Genomic DNA, 22596 nt, shown 5'->3' on the forward strand with positions numbered 1-22596 from the left:
GGAAGGACTGAGTCCGGGGAGTTCGGGTACAGTGCAGGGAACTTGGCGCTATTTTAAGAGCGTTGCATGGTGACAGGTGGTAGCTAGACCTGAACGTGGAGTTGTCGAATCTCGGTGTTGTACCCTTGAACCTGCTCGTCTGTATTATAACTATTCATGTATATGATACTTTGTTTCTTATATTGCTTCTTATCCCTTCTGGAATTTAGGTTTCTTGGTGTAACTCGGATGCAGTGCTATTATTTTGTCCAAAATGTTTGGTTGTGGGTCCTAACATGTATTGAACAAAACATCCTGCCTTTAATTTCAACGTCAGATTTCTTCAGTGGCCCAGAGATTACATGGGGACCCACATTCTGCCACACGAAACTCTCCTGAACATATTTTTAAGAACAAGAATATATAAATAGAATGCCCTTCTGGACTCTCCTTTTGTTGACTCGAATTTTCTCCTCTTCTTTGACTCTGTAGCTTCGGCAACAGGAATTAGAAGCAGATACAAAACAAACATTCCTTAAACTAATCTTATGCATATCAGTATACAAATTTTTATGAACGTGTTTTCATTTTGCAGGAGTATATACTTAGGAGTAGAATTGCTGAACCATATGGTCAGTATATGTTTAACTTTTTTTAATCCTTAAATTATTTTTTATTGAAGTATAGTTGACACAAAATGTGAACGTTTCAGGTACACAGCATAGTGATTGACAAGTCTATACATGATGGTCATCACAAGTGTAGCTACCGTCTGTCACCATACAACTATATGTATAACTTTTAAGAAACTGCCAAACTGTATTCTCACCAGCAATGTCTTAAGAGTTCTGCTTCCTCTGCATCCTTGCCAACATTTTGTATGGGGAGTCTTTTATGTTTGGCCATTCTGATGAGTGTAGCGCAATATCTCAGCCTTATTTTTCACAACAAAAATTAACAATCCAGCTGTCCATCAACAGGTAAATGGGTAGACAAACTGTGGCATATCCATACAACAGAACGCTCAGCAATTAAAAAAAAAAAACTGATCCACAATAACATGCACAAATCCCAAAACCATGACACTGAGTGAAAGAAGCCAGGTACAGAGGGTCACTAGGTATATGATTCCATTCATACAAAATTCTAGAACAGATAAAATAATCTACAGCATTAGAAGAGAAACCAATGGTTGGCATCAGTGGTGAGAGTGAAATTTGACTGTGAAGAGGTACAAGGGAACATTTTTAAGTGATGGAAATACTCTACAACTTGGTAAGAGTGGTAGTTACATAGGCACAGCCATTTATCAGAACTCATGGAGCTTCAACTCTATGTTAAAAATAGATACATTTTATTGTCTGCAACTTTTATCAAAATTTATTTCTAAAGTGTGGTTCTGAAGAAAGAATGAAAATGGATAGACTATGGGGCGCCTGGGTGGCTCAGTCGTTAAGCGTCTGCCTTCCACTCAGGTTATGGTCCCAGGGTCCTGGGATCAAGCCCCTCTTCGGGCTCCCTGCTTGGCGGGAAGCCTGCTTCTCCATCTCCCACTCCCCCTGCTTGTGTTCCTGTTCTCGCTAACTCTCTGTGTCAAATAAATAAATAAAATCTTTTTAAAAAATGGATAGACTAAAATTTGTTAAAGGAACACCAAAAAAAAAAAAAAAATAGCATGCCTAACACCACAGAAGGCAGCAATTGATCAGAGAGGGTGGCCTGGTGGACAGATAGAACTGTCGTATAAGAAGTAGCAAATACCCGCCATGCCCTGATGACACAGGCCAGAAGGTGCCAGGTAAAGTTCATAAGGACTTAGAGGCCTGACGTAAATGCCATTTTTAGAAGTTCAGTGAACTGACAAAAGCCAGGTAAAGGCTTTAAAGTAAAGGGCAAGATGGGGGCGCCTGGGTGGCTCAGTTGGTTAAACGACTGCCTTTAGCTCAGGTCATGATCCTAAAGTCCCTGGATCGAGTCTCGCATTGGGCTCCAGTCCCGCATCAGGCTCCCCGCTCAGCAGCGAGTCTGTTTCTCCCTCTGACACCCCCCCGCCATGTGAGTGCACGCTCTCTCTCTCTTTCATTCTCTCTCTCAAATAAATAAAAATCTTTGAAAAAAAAAAGGGCAAGTTATTAAAATGCACACTCCACACCACACCAAGGTACAGTGCTCGGTGGGCCTATTTGAAGTTGGAAGGCAGCATGGAACACACTTGGGTAGTTTGTAAACCTTCTGATTTTGAGTGGCACCTAGAGCAAGAGGGCTCTGCGGCGGGCACGGGATGGGTGTGAGGCGTCCTGCAGCTGAACTTAAAATGTGCAGAAGGTCTGTGTGAGAAGCATCCAAGGCAGAGAAGGATGCTGTCTGGAGTTGTAGTTGCAAAGATCTCTGGGGTTCTGTAGCAAAGCCCCAATTTCTGTGACAGAAAACTCTTCTTGACAAGCAGAGTCTTGTACACCACAGGGCCCTCACAGAGCCTGCACACTTCACCATGTGATTTTGTAACTGGTGTCAGATGTGATATCAGGTTCATTGATGGCTGCTGAATTCACTGTATCGTAGAATGATTCATTTGGTATCAGGTATCAGGCCCTGGAAAGTGCATAAAGCCCAGCAGAAGAAATAATTCACAGATGCATCAAGTATCATCTGGAAAGAACTACTGGTACACATTAGCCCCTCATTTTGTGGAAACCCTGAAGGGTTTCCAGGGGAAAGAAACCTTCCCAGTGGTCAAAGCTATAAAGAAATGCATTGAGGAATTTACTTAACACAGATGGAGGGATGGCTGAAACCATGGATAACTCACTTGGCTGGTTGTTAGGATCCTGACAGGTACAAAGCAAACATCAGGGACAAGGAAGTCTGAGAAAAGGTAACTACGTTGAACTCTGCACTTTGGTAATGGACATAAAGCAGGTTGATTTTTATATCTCATTAATACCTAGAAGAATCAGAGAAAGCAATGGGCACTGTGACTCATCTTCTGCATACCGGCTAGCTTCAGGTCCAGTGGGCCATTTTAAAGCAAAGAAAGTATAACAATGGGGTCATAGTCATGGTTAAGACCACAAGTGTTAATATTACTTCGTTACACAGAAGGAGTCAGCCTGACAGATGGTAAAATGGCCTATTGATGATTCCCCAGTTTTACAGTACGTACTTGTGACCCAATTATTGGGTCTATCCTTAAGGATATCCAGCTTCCACATTTTTGATTATAGAGATAAGATTTTCATAGGCTGTCCATCTATTTTGGCCCTTTAGACCCCAGGATCAATTAGCCACTTACAAAGTTGCCTGCAGGGACAGCAATTCTGATTACCATCCTGACCTTGAGCCTATGACAGTAACCCTGCCACCTTGTCTCTCAAAATTAAATTCTGCTACTAAACCTGTTCCATCACAGAACCCTAGAGTCTCCTTTGATATCAGGAACCTCACTTTGGGGCACCCTTGGCCCCTAGCACAACAATAAGCACATTTTTACAGGATTCTGGTGCTCCTTTTACCCACTAATTTCTCAATGCCCCTCTTGGGGTCAAGATTGGGGGAACTGGTGAGTGGATTACTCATAACAAACCTGTATCGTCATATTTCCTTAAATCCATATATTATGCCAAGGAGTTTCTGACATCCTATCTTTGTGTGGGCCTCTGTCAAGTCCAAGATTTCAGATAATAAACTAGTCAGAAACAAAGATACTGATGGTTCAACAAAATCAAAATCTTGTTCATTGTAAAAGCTAACAAATAGGCAAATGTTTGCCAAGATGGAATGAGAATAAAAGAGAATTCACAAATAAATATAAATGAAAAATTCAGTGTAACTACAGATACAGAAGAGATCCAAAGATAGTATCTATGATTTGATGTCAGTAGATATAAATTACTAGAAAAACAGCCTACCAAAACTTCCTGAATAATATATATAAAGCAATGTGAGTCACATGCTATCTTCTGCAGTAAGCTGCTCAGCTTCTCAGGGCTTGTCACCTCTCCCTGGAATGTACCTGGGGTGTCAGGGTCTCCAACGTGCTAGCCACCTCTCCGTCATCCTGCTGGATGAGCACAATTGCACTGTTACCAGACTAGGTCCAGATAGTCTGGACCTCTTCAGACTGTTAGAGCAGCCCTGGGGCGAACTGTGAATGTATAATGTGGCCCGCTCCGTGTTAACACAGACATCTTCTGATCTCTTTTCCTGAGCGCGATAAAAAGAATGCATTTGTCAAATCAAAGTCTGTACCCTATGTACCTGAGGGCACATCAATCTGCTTTAGAAAACAGCGCCAGGGGCGCCGGGGTGGCTCGATCATTAGGCGTCTGCCCTCGGCTCAGGTCATGGTCCCAGGGTCCTGGGATCGAGCCCCGCATCGGGCTCCCTGCTCCGCGGGAAGCCTGCTTCTCCCTCTCCCGCTCCCCCTGCTCATGTTCCCTCTCTCGCTGTGTCTCTGTCAAATAAATAAAGTCTTAAAAAGAAAAAAAGAACTTGAGAAAACAGTGCCAGGTCCGCAAGCAGGACTATTACTTGGTTGAACTTGTCTGTAGTTTGTAGTCAGTGTAGTCTGCATGGTTTGCTGGGCTTCTAAAAAGCCCGAGCTACTAAAGTAGATAGCGGTGTGATAGGAACTCTGCCAATGTATCCTAATTTAGGTCTTTTAGAGTAGCACTAACCTCTGCCACCCCCTCCTATACTCCTCCCCCAAGGGCAGTATTTTTTTTATGTACTATCCTATCTGGGGAGTAAGTTTCAGAGACTTCCCTCTTGCCTTCCCTACTATGGTGACCCTTAGCCAAAGACCAGGCATCCCGTGCAAGGGTTAATCCAAACTGCCGAGTGCCCATCTGTCCAATAGCACAGAATCTCACAGGGTTGATTTGGCTACTGCCATTAGCGAATGTCCAAGAGAACCAGGGCTGAGCCCCCAGTACAGCACCATTCCCTGAGGAGACTAACTGGCACTTGGTGTCAAGTTGACAATTTTGGCCTGAAAAGGCCACCAATCTCACAGGAAAAAACACAATCCAGGTAGGGGTTTTCTTTTCTGCCCACAGTACCTCAGCCAGCACCACTATCCAAAGGCTGACAAAATAGGGGCTCCTGGGTGGCTCAGTTGGTGAAGCATCTGCCTTCAGCTCAGGTCATGATCCCAGGGTCCTGGGATCCAGTCCTGCATTGAGCTCCCTGCTCGGCAAGGAGCCTGCTTCTCCCTCTGCCACTCCCCCTGCTTGTGCTTGCTCTGTCTTCCTCAAACAAAAATCTTAAAAAAAAAAAAGGCTTACAAAATGATTGAACAGTATGGGATCCCTCATACACTGTATGAGACCAGAAAGAACCACTCTGCAGCAAAAGGGGTGCAAGAATATGCCCAGAACAAAAGGGTACGCTGGATTTATTACATAACTCACCTCCTGTCGAAAGCTGGAATGGCCTCATGAGGGTCCAGCTACAGCTAATGCCGAGCTCAGAAGCAATATTCTGTAGGGACAGGGTGCCATCCTTCCAAATGCAGCTTATGAGCTTGAGAAGACCTTTTGTGGTGCTGTGTCCCCAAAGCAGAAGACACGGGTCTGCATACCACCACCACCATTACCAATGTATACCTCCAGGGCACCTGGTGCTTCCCATACCCACAGCTCTGGGCTCTGCAGGGTTACAGGTCTTGATCCCCAAAGGGAACACACTTTTCACCAGGAAACAGAGCAAATTTTCTACTTAATTGCAAGCTACAGGTAGAGTGTGGGCATTGTGCTCCTCTTGGCCAGGAGCCAGCAGGTCAGGAGTCACTCTTTTTGTCGGGGTTCCTGATGCATCACAAGGGGGTAGGGTTACTTACACAACAGGATGAGGAGGAATGAATGGATTCAGGTGATGCACCTAGGTGCTTCTTGCATTTACCATCGACTTGGGTCATGGGAGGGCATGGTAACTATGGCTCACACCCCTCAGGAAGGAGGTGAGCCACCAAAGCCAGCAGAGGCCCCAGAATGGCTCCCTGGTGAGAGAGAACACCACCAGTGGGGACCCGTCGGTCCTACTGACCTGTTTCCTCAATCTCTCCTCAGACAGACCCAATGCTGGGAAAATGGGGCTCAGCAGTGGAAGGGCTGGACTGTGGTGACAGAGATGGGCTGCCCGACCCCCTCCAAGGAAGGACTTGCTGCCCAGGGGCAGGGAGAGTGGTCAGCAGGCTGCCTCCAGTGGCTGGCCTTTGTGGAGTTAGTCTCAGCTAAAAAACAAACAAACAACACTGCCTGACATGGATGATCCCCTTCTCTGGTGAAAACACCTCAGGGCTGCAGAGACCTGACCATTGGGGCCCCATACGAGTCACTCCTGAGTAGCACTTGCTTCAGAGCTCCAACCGGCGTGGCCAGGGTCTCCACCACTTCTGTGCAGCCTTCTTCCTCTGACCCACCCTCCGCTGTTTACCCTCCCTCCACCTCACAGCTGCTGATCCTCCAAGAGCATCTTGCATTCCAAACTTGTCAGGGTCCACTTCCAGAATCCAAGTCATGATACAGCCTGACCTCCTCTGTGAGGAATATTTGGGTTTTAAGTAACAAACACAACCTGAATGAGCCAAAGCAAACATGAGAATTTATTACAAGGATGTTTGGGATATCTCACAGAAGATGCGACAATCAGGCATGAAAAGGGCAGAGGGCAGCGGTGAACCAGGACATCGAGACCAGAAGCAGCAGATCCAGATCCTGGAGCGTGATTGTCCATGGCTTCATTCTTGTTCTTTCCGTAGACGATGCTTCCCCACGTGGTGGGGGGGCCACCGAGAGCACCCACGCTTCGATGTTACAGCTTCAGTTCTAAAACTATACAAAGAAGGTAGTCCCAGCTTTCCAAAAGCTTTCTAATGGAAGACATGTTACAGGTTATATTATCAGTGACAAACACGTGTGCATGTCCATAAAGTGTGGACAGGCATTAACAAGGAGCACGCATTTCAGGGACAGAAAGTTGGGAAAAGCATTAAACTGTAGCAACCTCAAGGAACTGCAAGTAGTTCAAGGAGGCCAAAAAAGTATTGTGTAGGAAGAAAGATATTCAGAAATGACGGATAGGCTGGATTCGTATAGAAGTCCTCATCTACGGTGAGGACAGTACACTTTAAGTCCACAATTAGCCACGTGGTTTTTCAACAGAGAAGTGCATAATCAGAATTGCATCTTAAAATAACTACTAACTGTGGAATATGGATGAGGGTCATGGTGGGGAGAGCTCATCCACACTTGGGCCAGGCCAGCTTGTTGGTACAGTATTTGCAGACTCAGGAGTTCGGTGAAATCAACAACCTGAGCATATTCTGCTGGAATAAGCAACCAATGAGGGAGGCCTCACGTGTAGATTCCAAATGCCTGCTGATCCATATTCTGCTATTTGATACAGGTATTGCTGAATAAATCAGATATTCTTTGGGTTTCCTTCACCCAGGCTCTACAAGGGCCGGTCTTGAAATTAAAATATCCAGAACACATGGATCCACACAGAGATAACTTTGTCTCATTACCAAAGCCCACAAATAAAGGCTGAACAGAAGGCACTCCTGGGACAGGTCCCAAAATTCACACTTAGTAGAAGGAATACAATAGGAATTATCCTCTGCAGGACTGTCTCCAGGCCAGTGGGGTAAGCTCGGTGGAGAGAGGAGAGAGGTTGCTCCTTCCACCCGGGTTCCTTACACATTCAACCAACATAACCTATTGTGCTCCAGGGAGCTGCACGTAAATCCCTCTTAACTTTAAAACCTGTTTTCTTCCTGATGTGGGATTTGTGAGAGGAAACGTGGGGTTACATGTGTTTTGTGGTTCACCAAGGTAATTTAAAAGACAAACACTAGAAATATCTAATTTCAGAATCAAAGCCCTCTTGTGACTTCAGAAAGAGTCCCTAGTGAGTTCTACACAACATAGCTGGGCCTCCACATAAGGTATTCTGATAAATGAGACCTCTGCTGCAAGCATTTAGCCCTCCCGAGGACTGCTACCTGGCACTCAGGGAAAAAACCTGCTCTTGAGTATTACACCAATGGGCTAGTGCCAAAGTTCTATTATTTAGTGAGGAAAGCACTGGGTTTAACTACTTAATAGTAAATGGGATAATCTAGAATTGAAGTGAGCAAACTTAGGTCACTTTTATACAACAGACTCCAAACTCAATCCAAGAACTAATGAATCAATCTCTGGGACTAGGGAAGAGAATCATGATAGATGAAAATTTAAAAATGGGAAAATCTACAAAGAATCACCCCGTCACTATTCTCTTAGAAATGAAGTTGATAAAAATCAAGTTCAGGTATTAGGGAGAAGAGTAGGAAGTCCATACATTTGAATATGAATACAAATTTGGGAACTCAGATACTTTTAACCTGGTGCAGTGGTTTAGAAAATTACTCTTTAAGTCCCAATTTTTCAACAATGTTAAAATTGGTAACTAAAGGGAAAAAAATACTGCTAAAATCAAAGGTGAAATACACCGTACTGATAAAAGCGACTTGTGTATGAGAGAAGTCATGATCTTTCCGAGTCTGGTAACAAGGTCAGGGTTGGACTTTTCTCAATTTCACCATCATACACAGAATACTGTTGACTTTGTCAAGCAACACTGTAAAGATCACTGCAAAGTTCTACCTACGCTAAAGGGTGGTTCATGCACTGCCAGAGCAAACCCTACTCATCATGAAGAGTTCACAGCGGGAGTCTCTACGTCGAGGATGCAACTGGGGACAAAAGGTGAAACATATAATATTTCAAATGATGCAACAACGAAAATCCTAAATCCTAACACCTATCCAGTAGTCACAGAAATTCGCAGGAAGGCAAAACAGGCTTCCCTGAATACACCAAAAATATATTTCTCACCACAAAAATCTGTATTTTACATTTTCTGAACAGTGACTCTTAAATTGGCTTCTCCATCTAGTTTTTTTTTTTTACAAGATATCTTAAGAAATGCCAAAAATGTAATAGCACATAGCATCGTGGTATTTCATCAGAGTGAAGTAACATACATGCCCTACTTGAAGCACAAAGGCACCAAGCCGAATGGGAACAAGACTTTGCACAGCACAACTGCCGTTTAGCCTGAGTGCTGAGTGACGAGTTCACATACCTGCTTTCTTTCGTTCACTCGAGTCACTATTGCTGGGTTGTGGTTCCTGCCTTTGAATACTTATTAACCAGGTTCTATTTAAATTGTTTCTCTCAGGTTGCAGAATGTTGGCTTTTGTAACTGAAGAGAAAGGTCAGGAACAACAAACCCCTTTTATATGCCAACAAGCCGTAAGGAAAAAGGATGTGATGCTATCACTTAAGCTGCGTATTTCGCAGTAAGATGTGCTGTTTTAGTTGCCATTTTTACTGTATCATTGAAACAGAAAAACCAGCAGCACATGGTGTGTCCTGACATCAGAGGCACCACCAGGTATGGTATGTGCATTTCAGGCTTGCAATTACATTAGCATATGTGATTCCAAAATATGAGACACACTGTGTGACACAGGAAAATAAGCCATAAATACCACTGAGAAATGTCTTATTTTGATGTTTCAATGACTCAATTTATTCACATATTTTTAAAACTTCATTCTTCAGAGTGAACATATCAACCATTAGCACTGGGCATTTTTGATAACCCCGTCTATAAAAAAATGTATGGCTTCCCTTTATAGCCTTATTTCTAGGGGCACGTTTCCAAGGTCTTTAAATTGTTAGTTTTACCCACAATATGAATTCCCCCAAAATACAATACGGTTGGATTACCTGCTGAAGATTGTCCCATATTTAGCATTTTCACTGAACTTCATTCCTGAGAGTATTTTCTTAATGCACAACGAGCTGTGACTTCTTGACGAAAATATGACATCACTTGCTGCGTTCATGGGGTTTTTCCTCATTTACTGGACTAGGGTTTACCCCAGTGGGGATATTTCCACCAGCAAATGAGGTGTGACCTCTGCAAGGCTTTCTGATGTTTACTGTACTCCTCGTTGCTGTTCATTTCCCACTTTATGTCTGACAGGTTCTGAAATCCATTGCATCCCACAGGCTCATTCTACTCTCAGGGGTCTTCCATGAACAGGTTAACCTGCTGAAAGCTCTCCCTACATAACCTCAGAGTTCATACCCTAAAAGATTACCCAAACGGACACACAGTGTGATGCAACTATTTATCGGAAAGGTTTACCCTAACCGTGTTTTCTGAAGTACAAACAGTGAGATCTCAAAGACCAGTATTGACTCCATTCCTAGGACTTCTTCACTGTATGAGTTCTCTGGTGATTAATGAGCTGTGACTTTTGGGAGAAGGCTTTCCCACATTCGTGGCACTGGTAGGGCTTCTCTCCCGTGTGAATTCTCTGGTGATTAACAAGCTGTGACTTCTGAGAAAAGGCCTTCCTACATTCGCTGCAGCCGTAGGGCTTCTCCCCAGTGTGTGTCCTCTGATGTGGTATGAGGTGTGATTTCCGAGAAAAGGCTTTACCACACACACTGCACTCAAAGGGTTTCTCGCCTGTGTGTGTTCTCTGATGATTGATGAGGCTTGACTTCTCCCTGAAGGCTTTCCCACACTCGCTGCATTCGTATGGTTTTTCTCCTGTGTGAGTTCTTTGATGTCTAATTAGCTCCGATTTCTCAAAGAAAGCTTTCCTACAAAGACTGCATTCGTAAGGTTTCTCTCCTGTGTGGATTCTCTGGTGAGTATTCAGCTGTGACTTCTGAGAAAAGGCTTTTTCACAATCCCTACAACCGTATGGTTTTTCTCCTGTATGAGTTCTCTGGTGAGTTGCAAGACTTGACTTCTCACCAAAGGCTTTCCCACATTCAGTGCATTCATAGGGTTTCTCTCCCGTGTGAGTCCTCTGATGGGATATGAGATGTGACTTCTGACAAAAGGCCTTCCCACACTCGCTGCACACGTAGGGTTTTTCTCCTGTATGAATTCTCTGATGATTAGTAAGGCTCAATTTTTCACTGAAAGCCTTCCCACACTCACTGCATTCATAGGGCTTTTCTCCTGTGTGAGTTCTCTGATGTCTAACAAGCTGAGATTTCCTGCTGAAGGCTTTCCCACATTTACTGCATACGAAGGGTTTCTCTCCTGTGTGTGTCATCTGATGGGATATGAGATGTGACTTCTGGGAGAAGGCTTTCCCGCACTGAATGCACACATGAGGCTTCTCTCCTGTGTGAGTTCTCTGGTGGTTAATGAGACTCGAGCGCTCTCTGAAGGCTTTCCGACATTCACTGCATTCATAGGGCTTCTCTCCTGTATGAATTGTCTGATGTCTAATGAGCTCTGATTTCTCAAAGAAGGCTTTTCTACAATCACTACATCCATAGGGTTTTGTTCCTGTGTGAGTCCTGTGATGTGTAACAAGTTGTGACTTCCTACTGAAAGCTTTCCCACATTCTCTGCATTCAAAAGGTTTCTCTCCTGTATGAATTCTCTGATGATTAATAAGATTTGACTTCTCACTAAAGGCCCTCCCACATTCATTGCACCCGTAGGGTTTTTCACCTGTGTGTGTCCTCCAATGTGAGATGAGATGTGACTTCCGGGAGAAGGCTTTCCCACATTCACCACATTCATACGGTTTCTCTCCTGTGTGTGTTCTCTGATGGGATGTGAGCTGCGATTTTTGGGAGAAGGCTTTCCCGCACTGGCCACAATTATAAGGCTTCTCTCCTGTATGAGTTCTGTGATGAGTAATAAACTGTGACTTCTGGGGAAAGGTTTTGCCACACTTACCACAGCCATAGGCGATCTCTCTTATATGTCTGCTCTGATGCTTAATGAGACTTGATTTCTTACTGAAGCGTTTCCTACATTCACTACATTCATAGAGTTTCTCCCCTAAACGAGTTCTATGATATATGATAATCTGTGACTTCTTAGAGCTAATTTTATCATATTTATCATAGTCATAGTATTTTAACCAAGTATTAGTTTCCTCAGGCTTGGTATGGAGAAACAATTTATCAAATACACTTAAGCCGTGTGGTTCCACTTTTCCGTAATCTGCTTTTGGAATGAGTAAATCTAAGTGATGTTTTAAAAGTAATCCATCTACGTCATCTTCACTGTTTGATTTCCTTAAAGGAACAAAGTTTATGCTCAGATTGAATTTTTTTCCAAATGTATCACATTCATGATCTTGTTTCATATTTCTAAGCTTCTCTTGGTTATCCTGGTGCCATGTCATGTGACCATCTACTTGCAAGACTTGTTCTATAAAGAAAGAAAACCCTGTGAATGCTTCCATGGTTATGTTTTTAAGACTTACCTATTTTAGAGAGAGAGCGAGCGTGCACAAAAGCAGGAGGGGCAGAGGGAGAGAAAAGCAAACTCCCCGAGGAGTGTGGAGCCCAAACACAGGGCTCAATCCTATGACCCTGAGATCATGACCTGAGCTGAAAGCAAGAGTTGGACGCTCAACTGACTGAGCCCCCCAGGCACCTCTTCTACGGTTGTGTTTACAGAATACAAAACCAGCAATGCTCTTTGCGGGGATGAATGCTTTGTCTCTCAGTCCCAAGTATAAGATCTATCCTCTGGGTATTTGGGGGAAAAAAGAAAAGAAAATGCTATAAATAGGAATAAGACACAGGCAGTATATTAAGTCACCTCTGGTTGTTGTCAAATCTAGGTTTATAAAATGTAAAAAATTCATCAAGACCAAAGAGGAATAAAGAAAGGAGGGTGGAAGAAGAACTGATCCAATATTCTGAGGAGTGGATTTCCTCCACCCTGACTGAGTGTGCGAGGCACTGGGGACAGGAGACAGTCAGCCCCTGACCTTGCAAAGTTTACATTCTAATGGGAAGAAGAAGACAGAAAATTAACAGGTTTGACAGAGGAACTACTGAAGCCATTTCAAGCTTGAAGAATGAGGAATCGTTTGTGAACTTTTCCCCATTTTTAAATTTTCTGGGAGTTTGAACTTTCCAAGCACATTTTCAACATTATTACCATGAAAGCCACTTCATGGAACACATCATCTTTCATTTAACCTGTTCAGGCACAAAACCTTAAGATTTGTATGTTTGTTTGAGATTTTATTTATTTATTCGACAGAGAGAGACACAGCGAGAGAGGGAACACGAGCAGGGGGAGTGGGAGAGGGAGAAGCAGGCTCCCGCGGAGCAGGGAGCCCGAGGCGGGGCTCGATCCCAGGAGCTGGGACCATGACCCGAGCCGAAGGCCGACGCCCAACGACTGAGCCCCCCACACCCCAGATCCGTATGTTCTTTCACTGAAAATACCCTAAGATAGGGGATGAGGGAAAAAGAGGTCTGGCAGTTAAAATCAGAGTCCAGTACAGAAACATTAGCTTTGAGATGGAGGTTAAGAGTCTGAATAAAGTAGTAATGGGAGATGTGAGAGCAGAAAATGAAATATTTGTAAATTAAACTTACAACTTTGCATTACTTTAAATATTACATTGTTAGACTAAATACACATTTGGAAATTTTTACTTTTTTCCCACTAGCAAAATGGGACTGCTTTATGTTTGGTCACTTGTGGTATCTCCCAGATACCCCAACTCTCTCTACCACTCTTCCGGGCTGTACTTCAATCTATCTCATTAGCTCAGCGAAATAGCCTTCCACCTGGTTTCCCTGCTTCCCATTATATTTTCCACAATGCAGTTAGGTCAAACTTCTAAAAATGTAAATCAGGGGGCTCCTGGGTGGCTCAGTTGGCTAAGTGTCCAACTCCTGGTTTCGGCTCAGGTCATGATCTCAGGGTCGTGGGACTGAGCCCCACACAGGGCTCGGCGCTCTCCCTCTCCAACTCCTCTGCCCTTTCCCCTACTCACACGTGCTCCCTCTCAAATAAATAAATCTTTTTTAAAAAAGTGTAAATCAGATAACTATTTTTATTTAAAATTACTGGAATCAGTCTAACCACCTGCCTACCGCTTACAAGTCCATGTATGACCTAGGTCTCGCACACAGTCCAGCCTCTATTTCCCTGGCACACTAAGCCCCAGACGCAAAGGCTTCCTCTCCGTTTTCCTGAGGTCACCAAGCCCCTTCCTGACCTAATACATTCGTATCTGTCATTCATTTAGGGAAGACTTTCCCCCAATTCACATAGCTCACTTACTTTGGTCTTCATGTCTAGAACTGGCTTCTCCACGTGACCATATTGTGGACTGAATGTTTATGCGTCCCCCCTACCTGCCCGCCCCCAAAACTCTATGTTGAAGCCCTAACCTTCAGTGTGGCTGTATTTGGAAATGGAATCTCAACGCAATTAAGGTTAAATGAGATCATAAGGGTGGGGCCCTGATCCAAAAGGATTAGTATCCCTATTAGAAACACCAGAGGAGGCCTCGCCACCCCCCACTCCCTGCACAAAGAAAGGCCATGTGGCAGCAAAGCTCCAAGGCAGCTGTCTACAAACCAGGAAGACGGCGCTCATTAGAACCCAATCACGCAGGCACCTTGACCTTGGACTTCCAGCCTCCACAACTGTGCGAATGGCTTGCTGCTGTTTACCCATCTGTGCGATCTTGTTATGGCAGCGTGAGCAGAGCCACAAACTCTCTCCCCTATTATCATCTTCCTCATTTATTTCTATAATAGAACTTTCAGGGTCTGGGCTTTACCCTGGTTATCTGCCAACTTGATTAGTTTTACCCTCCCATGAGAAAGTAAGCACTGTGTTGGCAGGGAACTGACCTCTAATGCTCACTATTGTACCCACACCACCCAGCACAATACCTGAAGAGTAAGAGACATCACTACCTCTTCAACTTTCTACGACACACAACTGCAAGGTAGCCCTTGGCTGCCATTTGGAGCTTGGTTTCTACAGTGTTCCCACCACTCCCAGCTGATAAAGAGGGGCAACCTGTGCCTGGACTGTGTGCCAACAAGGTGGTGTGTGCTGAGCACCTGCTGTCCTGGCAGTCTGCAATGCTGCTGTGGCCAGGCAAGGTCCCTGGGTGCTGGGTCTTCAGTGAGCTTTCCTGGGCAGAAACACTACACACATTACTGCATTTTTGTTGCTGGGGTGACCCTCACGGAGGGAGCAGCACAGGAAACCTGCACCCGGATTCCTCCAGACTCTGCTTTGCCCTTTCCCTGGTGAGGAAGCTGTCATTAGGTCACTGTAATAAGTCTTAGCCATATGGACAACGATACCGAGTCCTCCTAGCGACTCTCCGAATGCGGTGGTCTTGAGGACCCTGACACACAGACCTTGTTTAGGTAACTTTGACTATGTTGCAGTGAAACATAAATGTCCAATATTTAAATCCTGAATTAAAAAAAAAAACCTAAATGCAAATGTCTTAACTTTTTTTTTACAGATTTTATTTATTTATTTGCCAGAGAGAGAGAGCACAAGCAGGGGGGAGCAGCAGAGGCAGAGGGAGAAGCAGGCTCCCTGCCCAGCAAGAAGCCCAATGCAGGACTTGATCCCAGGACCCAGGATCATGACCTGAGCCTAAGGCAGGTGCTTAACAGACTGAGCCACCCAGGCGCCCCACAAATGTCTTAACTTCTTCACTAATTTCTACGTTTCTGTAAGGTGTTTTCTAGGTCTTTTATTTTTAATCATCTTTAGTCGTCACTCAAGTGGATGCTATCAATGAATGAGGGGCACATAAAAATCACAAGAGGTTTCTCAAACTACAAACTCCAGTTCTAGAATATTCCATTTTAAAACTACATACACACCACTCTACTAAATCAATTTTGCTGATAATGCATCCATAATGCTTATTGCTGGGGAAAAAAAATGCCCAGGTAATCTAAGGCACACCAGGCTAAAAACACCTGAATTAAAACAATGGGCTTATTGCATAAATATTGTCTGACACATAAGTGGATATAAACTATAAACCTTGTGTTTATGTGTGCACACAGCTCAGGGAACCAACCAACTAAAGAACATTACACACACTGTGATCAGGTCTGGGATGGGACTTCCAAAAAAAAGTGAGCAAAATTTAGCTGGAAGAGTCAAGGAACATTCTGTGAGTATGAATGCAGCAAAAACAGAGCTTATGCAGAAAGGATAAGATAAAGCACAATCAAACATTCAGATGCAGAGAATAAATATTACATGTGAAAACACAGAGAAACGTTTAAATGGCGTTGACCATGAAGTGGGGGGAAAGGGTAAACAGCTGATGGCCTACACAGACTCAGACTGTGGGTCCCGGAGGAAGAGGCCACAGATGCTCTGCTACCTCAGCTACATTTACAGGGACACCCTGGGCAGACTGTGGGACCTACCCCAGGCACCCACATCTCTCTGCCCAAAACAATCCTTAAGCCACACATGGCATGCCTGGTCTGTATGCAGGGATTCTGGACATTCTGGAGAGTTAACACCCCCAGGGCAATGCTCACACCCTGAGAGATGGGAGTTAGCAGGTGACCAGCTTCCTGGCCCCAGAGGGGCTCCCAGCAGCCGCCATGGGTCAGCACCCCTTCCAACATGCACACCGCCAATCCCTCTCCACCCCCACCTCACTGCTCTTTCTCCCAGTACAGTAAATTCTTGGCACTCAGATACGTATCTCAGGGTCTGCTTCCACGGGAACCTGAAGTCAGTGTCACACAGATGAGTAAGGATGTATGACAGATCAGAGAGCTGGCTGCTTTAGGAACTGAAATACAAGGTATCATTTGAGAACACTTATAAAAGGTAAGACTCTAGACCCATCAAGCCTAGTTTTAAGTGTGACTTGAGGAGTTAAGTTAAAAAGATAGTTTCCAGGGGCACCTGGGTGGTTCAGTTGGTTGAGCAGACTGCCTTCGGCTCGGGTCATGATCCTGGAGTACCAGGATCGCGTCTCGCATCGGGCTCCCTGCTCCATGGGGAGTCTGCTTCTCCCTCTGACCCTCTTCCCTCTCGTGCGCGCTCTCTCTCTCTCTCTCTCAAATAAATAAATAAAATCTTTAAAAAAAAAAAGATAGTTTCCAAAGGGCAAGAGACTTCAATAATAAGAATGCAAGAGAGAACATTCAATACACTCCAAGGGGTCTAATCTACAGGTAAAGTACAGCAGAAGCCAATCTTACAAAAGGAGGAAAAGGACCACTGTTTGGGAGGAATAAGGGAGGACTTCCTTTTCTGCTCCACAGGGCACTTCTCTGGGCATCAGACGCCCAAACGAGGGCAAAGGAAACCTCCCGAAGGTACAAGCAGAAGTGAACAGAGGACAGAAGGAGATTAAACATGTCAGAATACCAAACAAGAAGTCAAAGTCCCAGACTTGAAAGGGAATAATTCATGGCCTAGACAAGCTGTAAATATTTTGCTTTAAGTTACAAGCAAAGAAGCCACATCTAAATGTGACTTATTTGAGTAGCTCATGTCACCTGTTCTGAATCACCACTAAAGGTTTACAGATCTTAAAGAGAGCTCTCCAAAGCAAAGCACAATTCACAGAAGTCAACCCACTGACCAGCTGAGACTGACTTTCTGCCTCCCGCATCTGGCTGGTTCTCACACCCACCTGGACGATCTGAACTTGGAACTTCTCCATCTCCGATCCACGGCTCTTCTCCTTGCTCCAACTTGAAGATGACATCAGGTTTCATAACTTCGTACCCTGTTCAGGGGAAAACAAAAGCCATGGCCCCGATTGCTTGGGCTTTAGGGCCTCTGAAGAATGAGCAAGGTCTGGCATCAGGGGGACAGTGAAGCTACTCACTGGTGTATCAACGGAGTAATTCTCAAAGGCAACGGTCTCCCTGGTGGCTACTGGGGTCTAAAAATCTTTGACTTCTGTGGCACCTGGGTGGCTCAGTCGTTAAGCGTCTGCCTTTGGCTCAGGTCATGATCCCAGGGTCCTGGGATTGAGCACTGCATCGGGCTCCCTGCTCAGTGGGGAGCCTGCTTCTCCCTCTCCCACTCCCCCTGCTTGTGTTTCCTCTCTTGCTATCTCTTTCTGTGTCAAATAAATAAACAAAATCTAAAAAAAAAAATGAAAATCTTTGACTTCTATAATCCAAATCCAAAACCTTTACACTCTTCAGAGGCTCTGGAGCCAGTCTGCCTGGGTTCAAATCCAGGCCCTTTCATTTACCAGCTGTCAGTCCTTGGGAAAGTTACTTAAACCTGCCATACAAAACTGCTCTGTAAATAAGTCCACATGTGAACAGTATGTGAAATACAGTAAGTTTCTTGCATTAGGTGCTCACCACTATTGCTACCAACGCCACCATCCTGATAAGTTTCAGAGCTGCACAATGAAAATAAGTCTTCATTATTGGAGGGTGAGATGTAGACGCCTTCCCTACTGTCATAGTGCAGGGAACTTTCAATCCCCTAAATTCAGGTCCAAAACCATTAGAGATTTCAGAAGCCACAGAGCTCTCAGCAACTCAAACAGTAAGGTGCTGGGCCCCACAGGTGGTCCTCGGGAAGCTGCCTTACCCAGTGACACGAGGCTGCTATAGTTCTCCAACATGACATCCTTGTACAAGTCCTTCTGACTGGGGTCCAGGAGCTGCCATTCCTTTTGGGTGAAGTCCACAGATAAATCTTCAAACGAGAATGTGTCCTGTAAGAGCACAGGCCGGTGAATCTGAAGCAACGGTCACTATGTGATACGGGAGGGGACTGGAGCCTGAGCACACCGTTCTCGTCACACCAAGTTACGGGGAATGACGACGGTCTCCTCCGCATTACGTCTCTGGGACAAAGTGCCACGATGCACTCTTCCATCCCTCCATTCATACAATACCTGACAACTGGAATTGGCAATTAAATCTTCTGAGCCACCAACAAAATATGTACTGAACCTCAACTCTGGCACCAGAAAAGTGGTACCAAAAGAAATATAGCAAAACAACACCCTAAAAAGCTGCACAGCCCTGCAGAGGGCTGCAAACATACACACCTATTCATAAAATAAACTATTATAATAGCAGAGGCAAAAATGAAGGGAGGGCACAATGTGGGTCAAAGCGATCAATTTGGGGCGCCTGGGTGGCTCAGTCGTTGAGCGTCTGCCTTCCGCTCAGGTCATGGTTCCAGGGTCCTGGGATGGAGCCCCGTGTCGGGTTCCCTGCTCAGTGGGGAGTCTGCTTCTCCCTCTCCCACTCCCCCTGCTTGTGTTCCCTCTCTCGCTGTGTCTCTGTTAAATAAATAAAATCTTAAAAAAAAAAAAGCGATCAATTTGAGCATCAGCTTAGGCTCTTTGCAAGAGGTAAAGCTTGAGATGGGTTTTAAGAAATTAGCAGTGCTTTCCACAAAAATGGTGATGCAAAGACATTCTGGGAGCCAATAGCTCCAATGAGACCCCAAAACTGCTAGAGTTCAGGAGGTGCAAACAGTTTAGTTAGACAAGATCACAGGGTGCAAGGTAGTGATTAAAGGCCACATGGGAGGCGGGGCCGACTGTAGTTAAACGAACTAGACACTTTTTCTTTTTTTAATTAAAGATTTATTTGAGAGCAAGCGAGCTTGGGGGGGGGATGGGCAGAGGGAGAGAGAATCTGAAGCCGACTCCCCATTGAGCACAGAGCCTGATACAAGGCTCAACCTCACAACCCTGAGATCAGGACCTGAGCCGAAATCAAGAGTCAGATGTCCAACCAACTGAGCCACCAGGCGCCCGAGCTAGACACTTTTTTGTTGCCAACAGCTAGCCATGATTTCATGGAATGGGTGTGACATAACCAAATCTAGGTCTCAGAAAGGGTTGTGGATTTTAGGTTATGATGGATTTCTGTCCCAAAGCCTCCTGAGAGGACCAGAAAACATGCACTCTAAAAAATCCAGAATACCATCAGAAAATACAAAGTCTGACCTAAACAGCACATCATACACTTTAAGAGCCAGCGAACCTGAAGACCCATTTTGAGCAAATGAGAGAAGAAAAGACTTAAAAATGCACTTCAGACACTCAGGGCTCAGGACACTGCCAGACAACACCAAATGTATGTCCCGGAAGTCCCAGGAAGAGAAAAGCAGGAATGTGGCGGACAAAACAAATGACAGCTACACACTCCCCAAACGTGGCAAAAGGCGTTAAGTTGGCAGATTCAGGAAACTCAGTGAACCTCCCACTGGATAAACATGCAGAAAGCCACAACCAAACATGCCACGATCAAACTGAGACAGAATACAGACAAAGAAAGAAGTCACATCACTTACAGGGAAAGCAGTTCAAATGATTGCAAATTTCTTATTCAGAAGCATACAGGCCAGAAGAAAGTAGGACATTTTAAAAGTGCTGAAAGGATTTTGTAGCCAACTTAAATATTCATCAGGAATAACTGTGAAATAAGAACATTTTCTCTTATGAAAAAAACGCAAGAGCCTTCAGGGTAAGAGACCTGCTGTGAAAGGGTTAACCAATGCAAAGAGCACCAGCAGGTAACTCAGGGGGACAAGAGTTAAGAATCCCTGCAAATATGACACATGGTCATCTTCCCTTGCGTTCTTTGAGGTATGTTTATGCATCTCCCGCTGGAGTCTTCAGTAGGCCCACCCGGCTACAAGAGGAGAGGGCCCAGACAGTGGTGGTTTCCACATCCCTTTCCAAGGAGCAACACAAAATTTAACACTGTTGTACTTCAAACCACACAACTGAAAAATGAAATGGTAAGCCACAGACAGGAAAAATTTGCAAATCCTATTTCTAATAAAAAAAAAACCAAAAAACAAAAAACAAAAAAAAGACTCAGAACTTAAAGGAAAACCTCTTCTAAAAAACAAACAGTTAAAAAGTAGGCAGCACATGCCTGACTGGCTCAGACAGTGGAGCAGATGATGCTTGATCTCAGGGTCAAGCGTTCAAGCTCCACGTTGGGCGCGGAGCCTACTTTAAAAAATTTTTTAAATAAAAATAAAAATTGGTAGACTATTTTAATACATTCTGTCAAAGAAGACTTAGGAATAGCTAATAAGAAGCAATGAAACAGTGACCAACATCACTAGTTATTAAGGAAAAACAAATTAAGACCACAATGAGAAACCACTTGACACTCACCAGCATGATGCTGATAATCAACAAGACAGACGATAACAAGTGTTGGCAAAGATGTGGAGAAACTGGAACTGAACAACTGATATAACATGGTTCTGACACTACAGGACTGTGGCAGTTTCTTAAAAAGGTTAAGTATAATTTTACCAGACAATGCAGCAAGGACACGCTCAGGCATGTTCCCAAGAGAAAGGAAAACCTACGTTCATATGAACCATGTACACGATTGCCCCACGAGAGGACTTACAACCACCGGGATGTGAGTAATCCAGATGCCCAGCAAGTGGTGAACGAGTAAACAGACAGGGAACACCCACAGAATGGAACACTAGTAAAAACAATGAATTTCTGACATGTGCCAAAATATGGATGGACTTCAAAACCCTACACTGATGAGAGAAGCCAGACACAGAAGGACACACGTTATACAAACCCACTGATGTGAAATGAGAGTAAGGAAACCAGTGGTTGCCTCCGCTGCGGGTGGAAACAGGGACTGACTGCAAAATCACCAGGTCCCCTTGGGATGAACCAGACCTTCTAAAGCTGGAATGACAGTAACACAACATAAAATTACCAGAAAAAATCACTGACTTACACACGTAAACTGGGTAGACCCTACTGAAGTCACAGTTGAGAAAAGCTGTTAAAAAGGATAACATGAAAGTAATAAAGATATACCAATGTATTTGACAACTTAGGTAAAATAAATATTCGAACAAATGCACTCGAAAATGACACAAGATAAAAGTCTGAATTAATTCTGTAAATGTTAAAGACATTGACCCCCACAATTTAAAACCTTCCTTCAAAGAAAACTCCAAGTCCAGGTGGCTTCAGAGGTAAATTCTTCCAATCATTTAAGGAATAAATAAAATAACCTCACAGAAATTCCTCCTGAGTGCAAACTTCTCGACTCGCCGTATAAGGCCAGCAGACCAAACCAAACAAAAACATAATAAATGAACATCACAGGCAAATAACTCTAACAGAATCAAAATTCCTAACAAAAAATTAGCAAATTAGGGGCGCCTGGGTGGCTCAGTCATTAAGCGTCTGCCTTCGGCTCAGGTCATGATCCCAGGGTCCTGGGATTGAGCCCCACATCAGGTTCCCTGCTCTGCGGGAGGCCTGCTTCTCCCTCTCCCCACTCCCCCTGCTTGTGTTCCCTCTCTCACTGTGTCTCTCTCTGTCAAATAAATAAAATCTTTAAAAAAAAAAATTAGCAAATTGAATCAAGCCATGTATAAAAACAGCATAATGTGACCTGCAGTGCAAGATAGGGTTAGCATTCAGAAATCAATAAATCATATTAACAGAATAAGGGAGAAAAACCACTATTTCAACAGATGTGGAAAAGGCATATGATGAAAATGTCTTCATTGTAAAATACTGTCAACAAACTAGTAACAGAACTCGTAATCATAACCTACAAACATCTACAGCTACATCATACTTAAAGATGAAATTGTGAATGCTCGCTCTCAGAGGACAAGAAGGACACTGTCCAACAGAATTTTTTGTGATGACTTATATGTTCTGTATCTGCACCATCCAACAAGGTAGCCATTAGCCACAACATCTACTGAATACTTCAAAGCTGACTAGGAAAGGATTTTATTTTTGATTTAAAT

General features: G+C 44.1%; 1 protein-coding gene across 7 annotated transcripts in view; it reads right to left on the reverse strand.

Annotated features, from left to right (window-relative positions):
- Window positions 1–6558: 6558 nt before the first annotated feature.
- Window positions 6559–22596, reverse strand: part of ZNF84 (zinc finger protein 84) — a 60460-nt gene continuing 44422 nt past the window's right edge. For 4 of the 7 annotated variants that reach the window (XM_073890301.1, XM_073890299.1, XM_025861599.2 and 1 more), the window contains 3 exons: window positions 18403–18529; window positions 17480–17575; window positions 6559–12228 (listed from right to left, as the gene is read on the reverse strand). In XM_073890301.1, coding sequence (XP_073746402.1) covers window positions 10244–12228; window positions 17480–17575; window positions 18403–18529 — 2208 coding nt within the window. In that variant the 3' untranslated portion in view covers window positions 6559–10243. The remainder of the gene's footprint in view (window positions 12229–17479; window positions 17576–18402; window positions 18530–22596) is intronic. The other 3 variants (XR_012377300.1, XR_012377299.1, XM_073890302.1) reach the window with 3 other exon arrangements.

Source organism: Callorhinus ursinus, unplaced genomic scaffold (assembly GCF_003265705.2).
Source record: "Callorhinus ursinus isolate GAN/ISIS: 27379988/994484 unplaced genomic scaffold, GSC_fseal_2.0 scaffold137, whole genome shotgun sequence".
Lineage (NCBI taxonomy): Eukaryota > Metazoa > Chordata > Mammalia > Carnivora > Otariidae > Callorhinus > Callorhinus ursinus.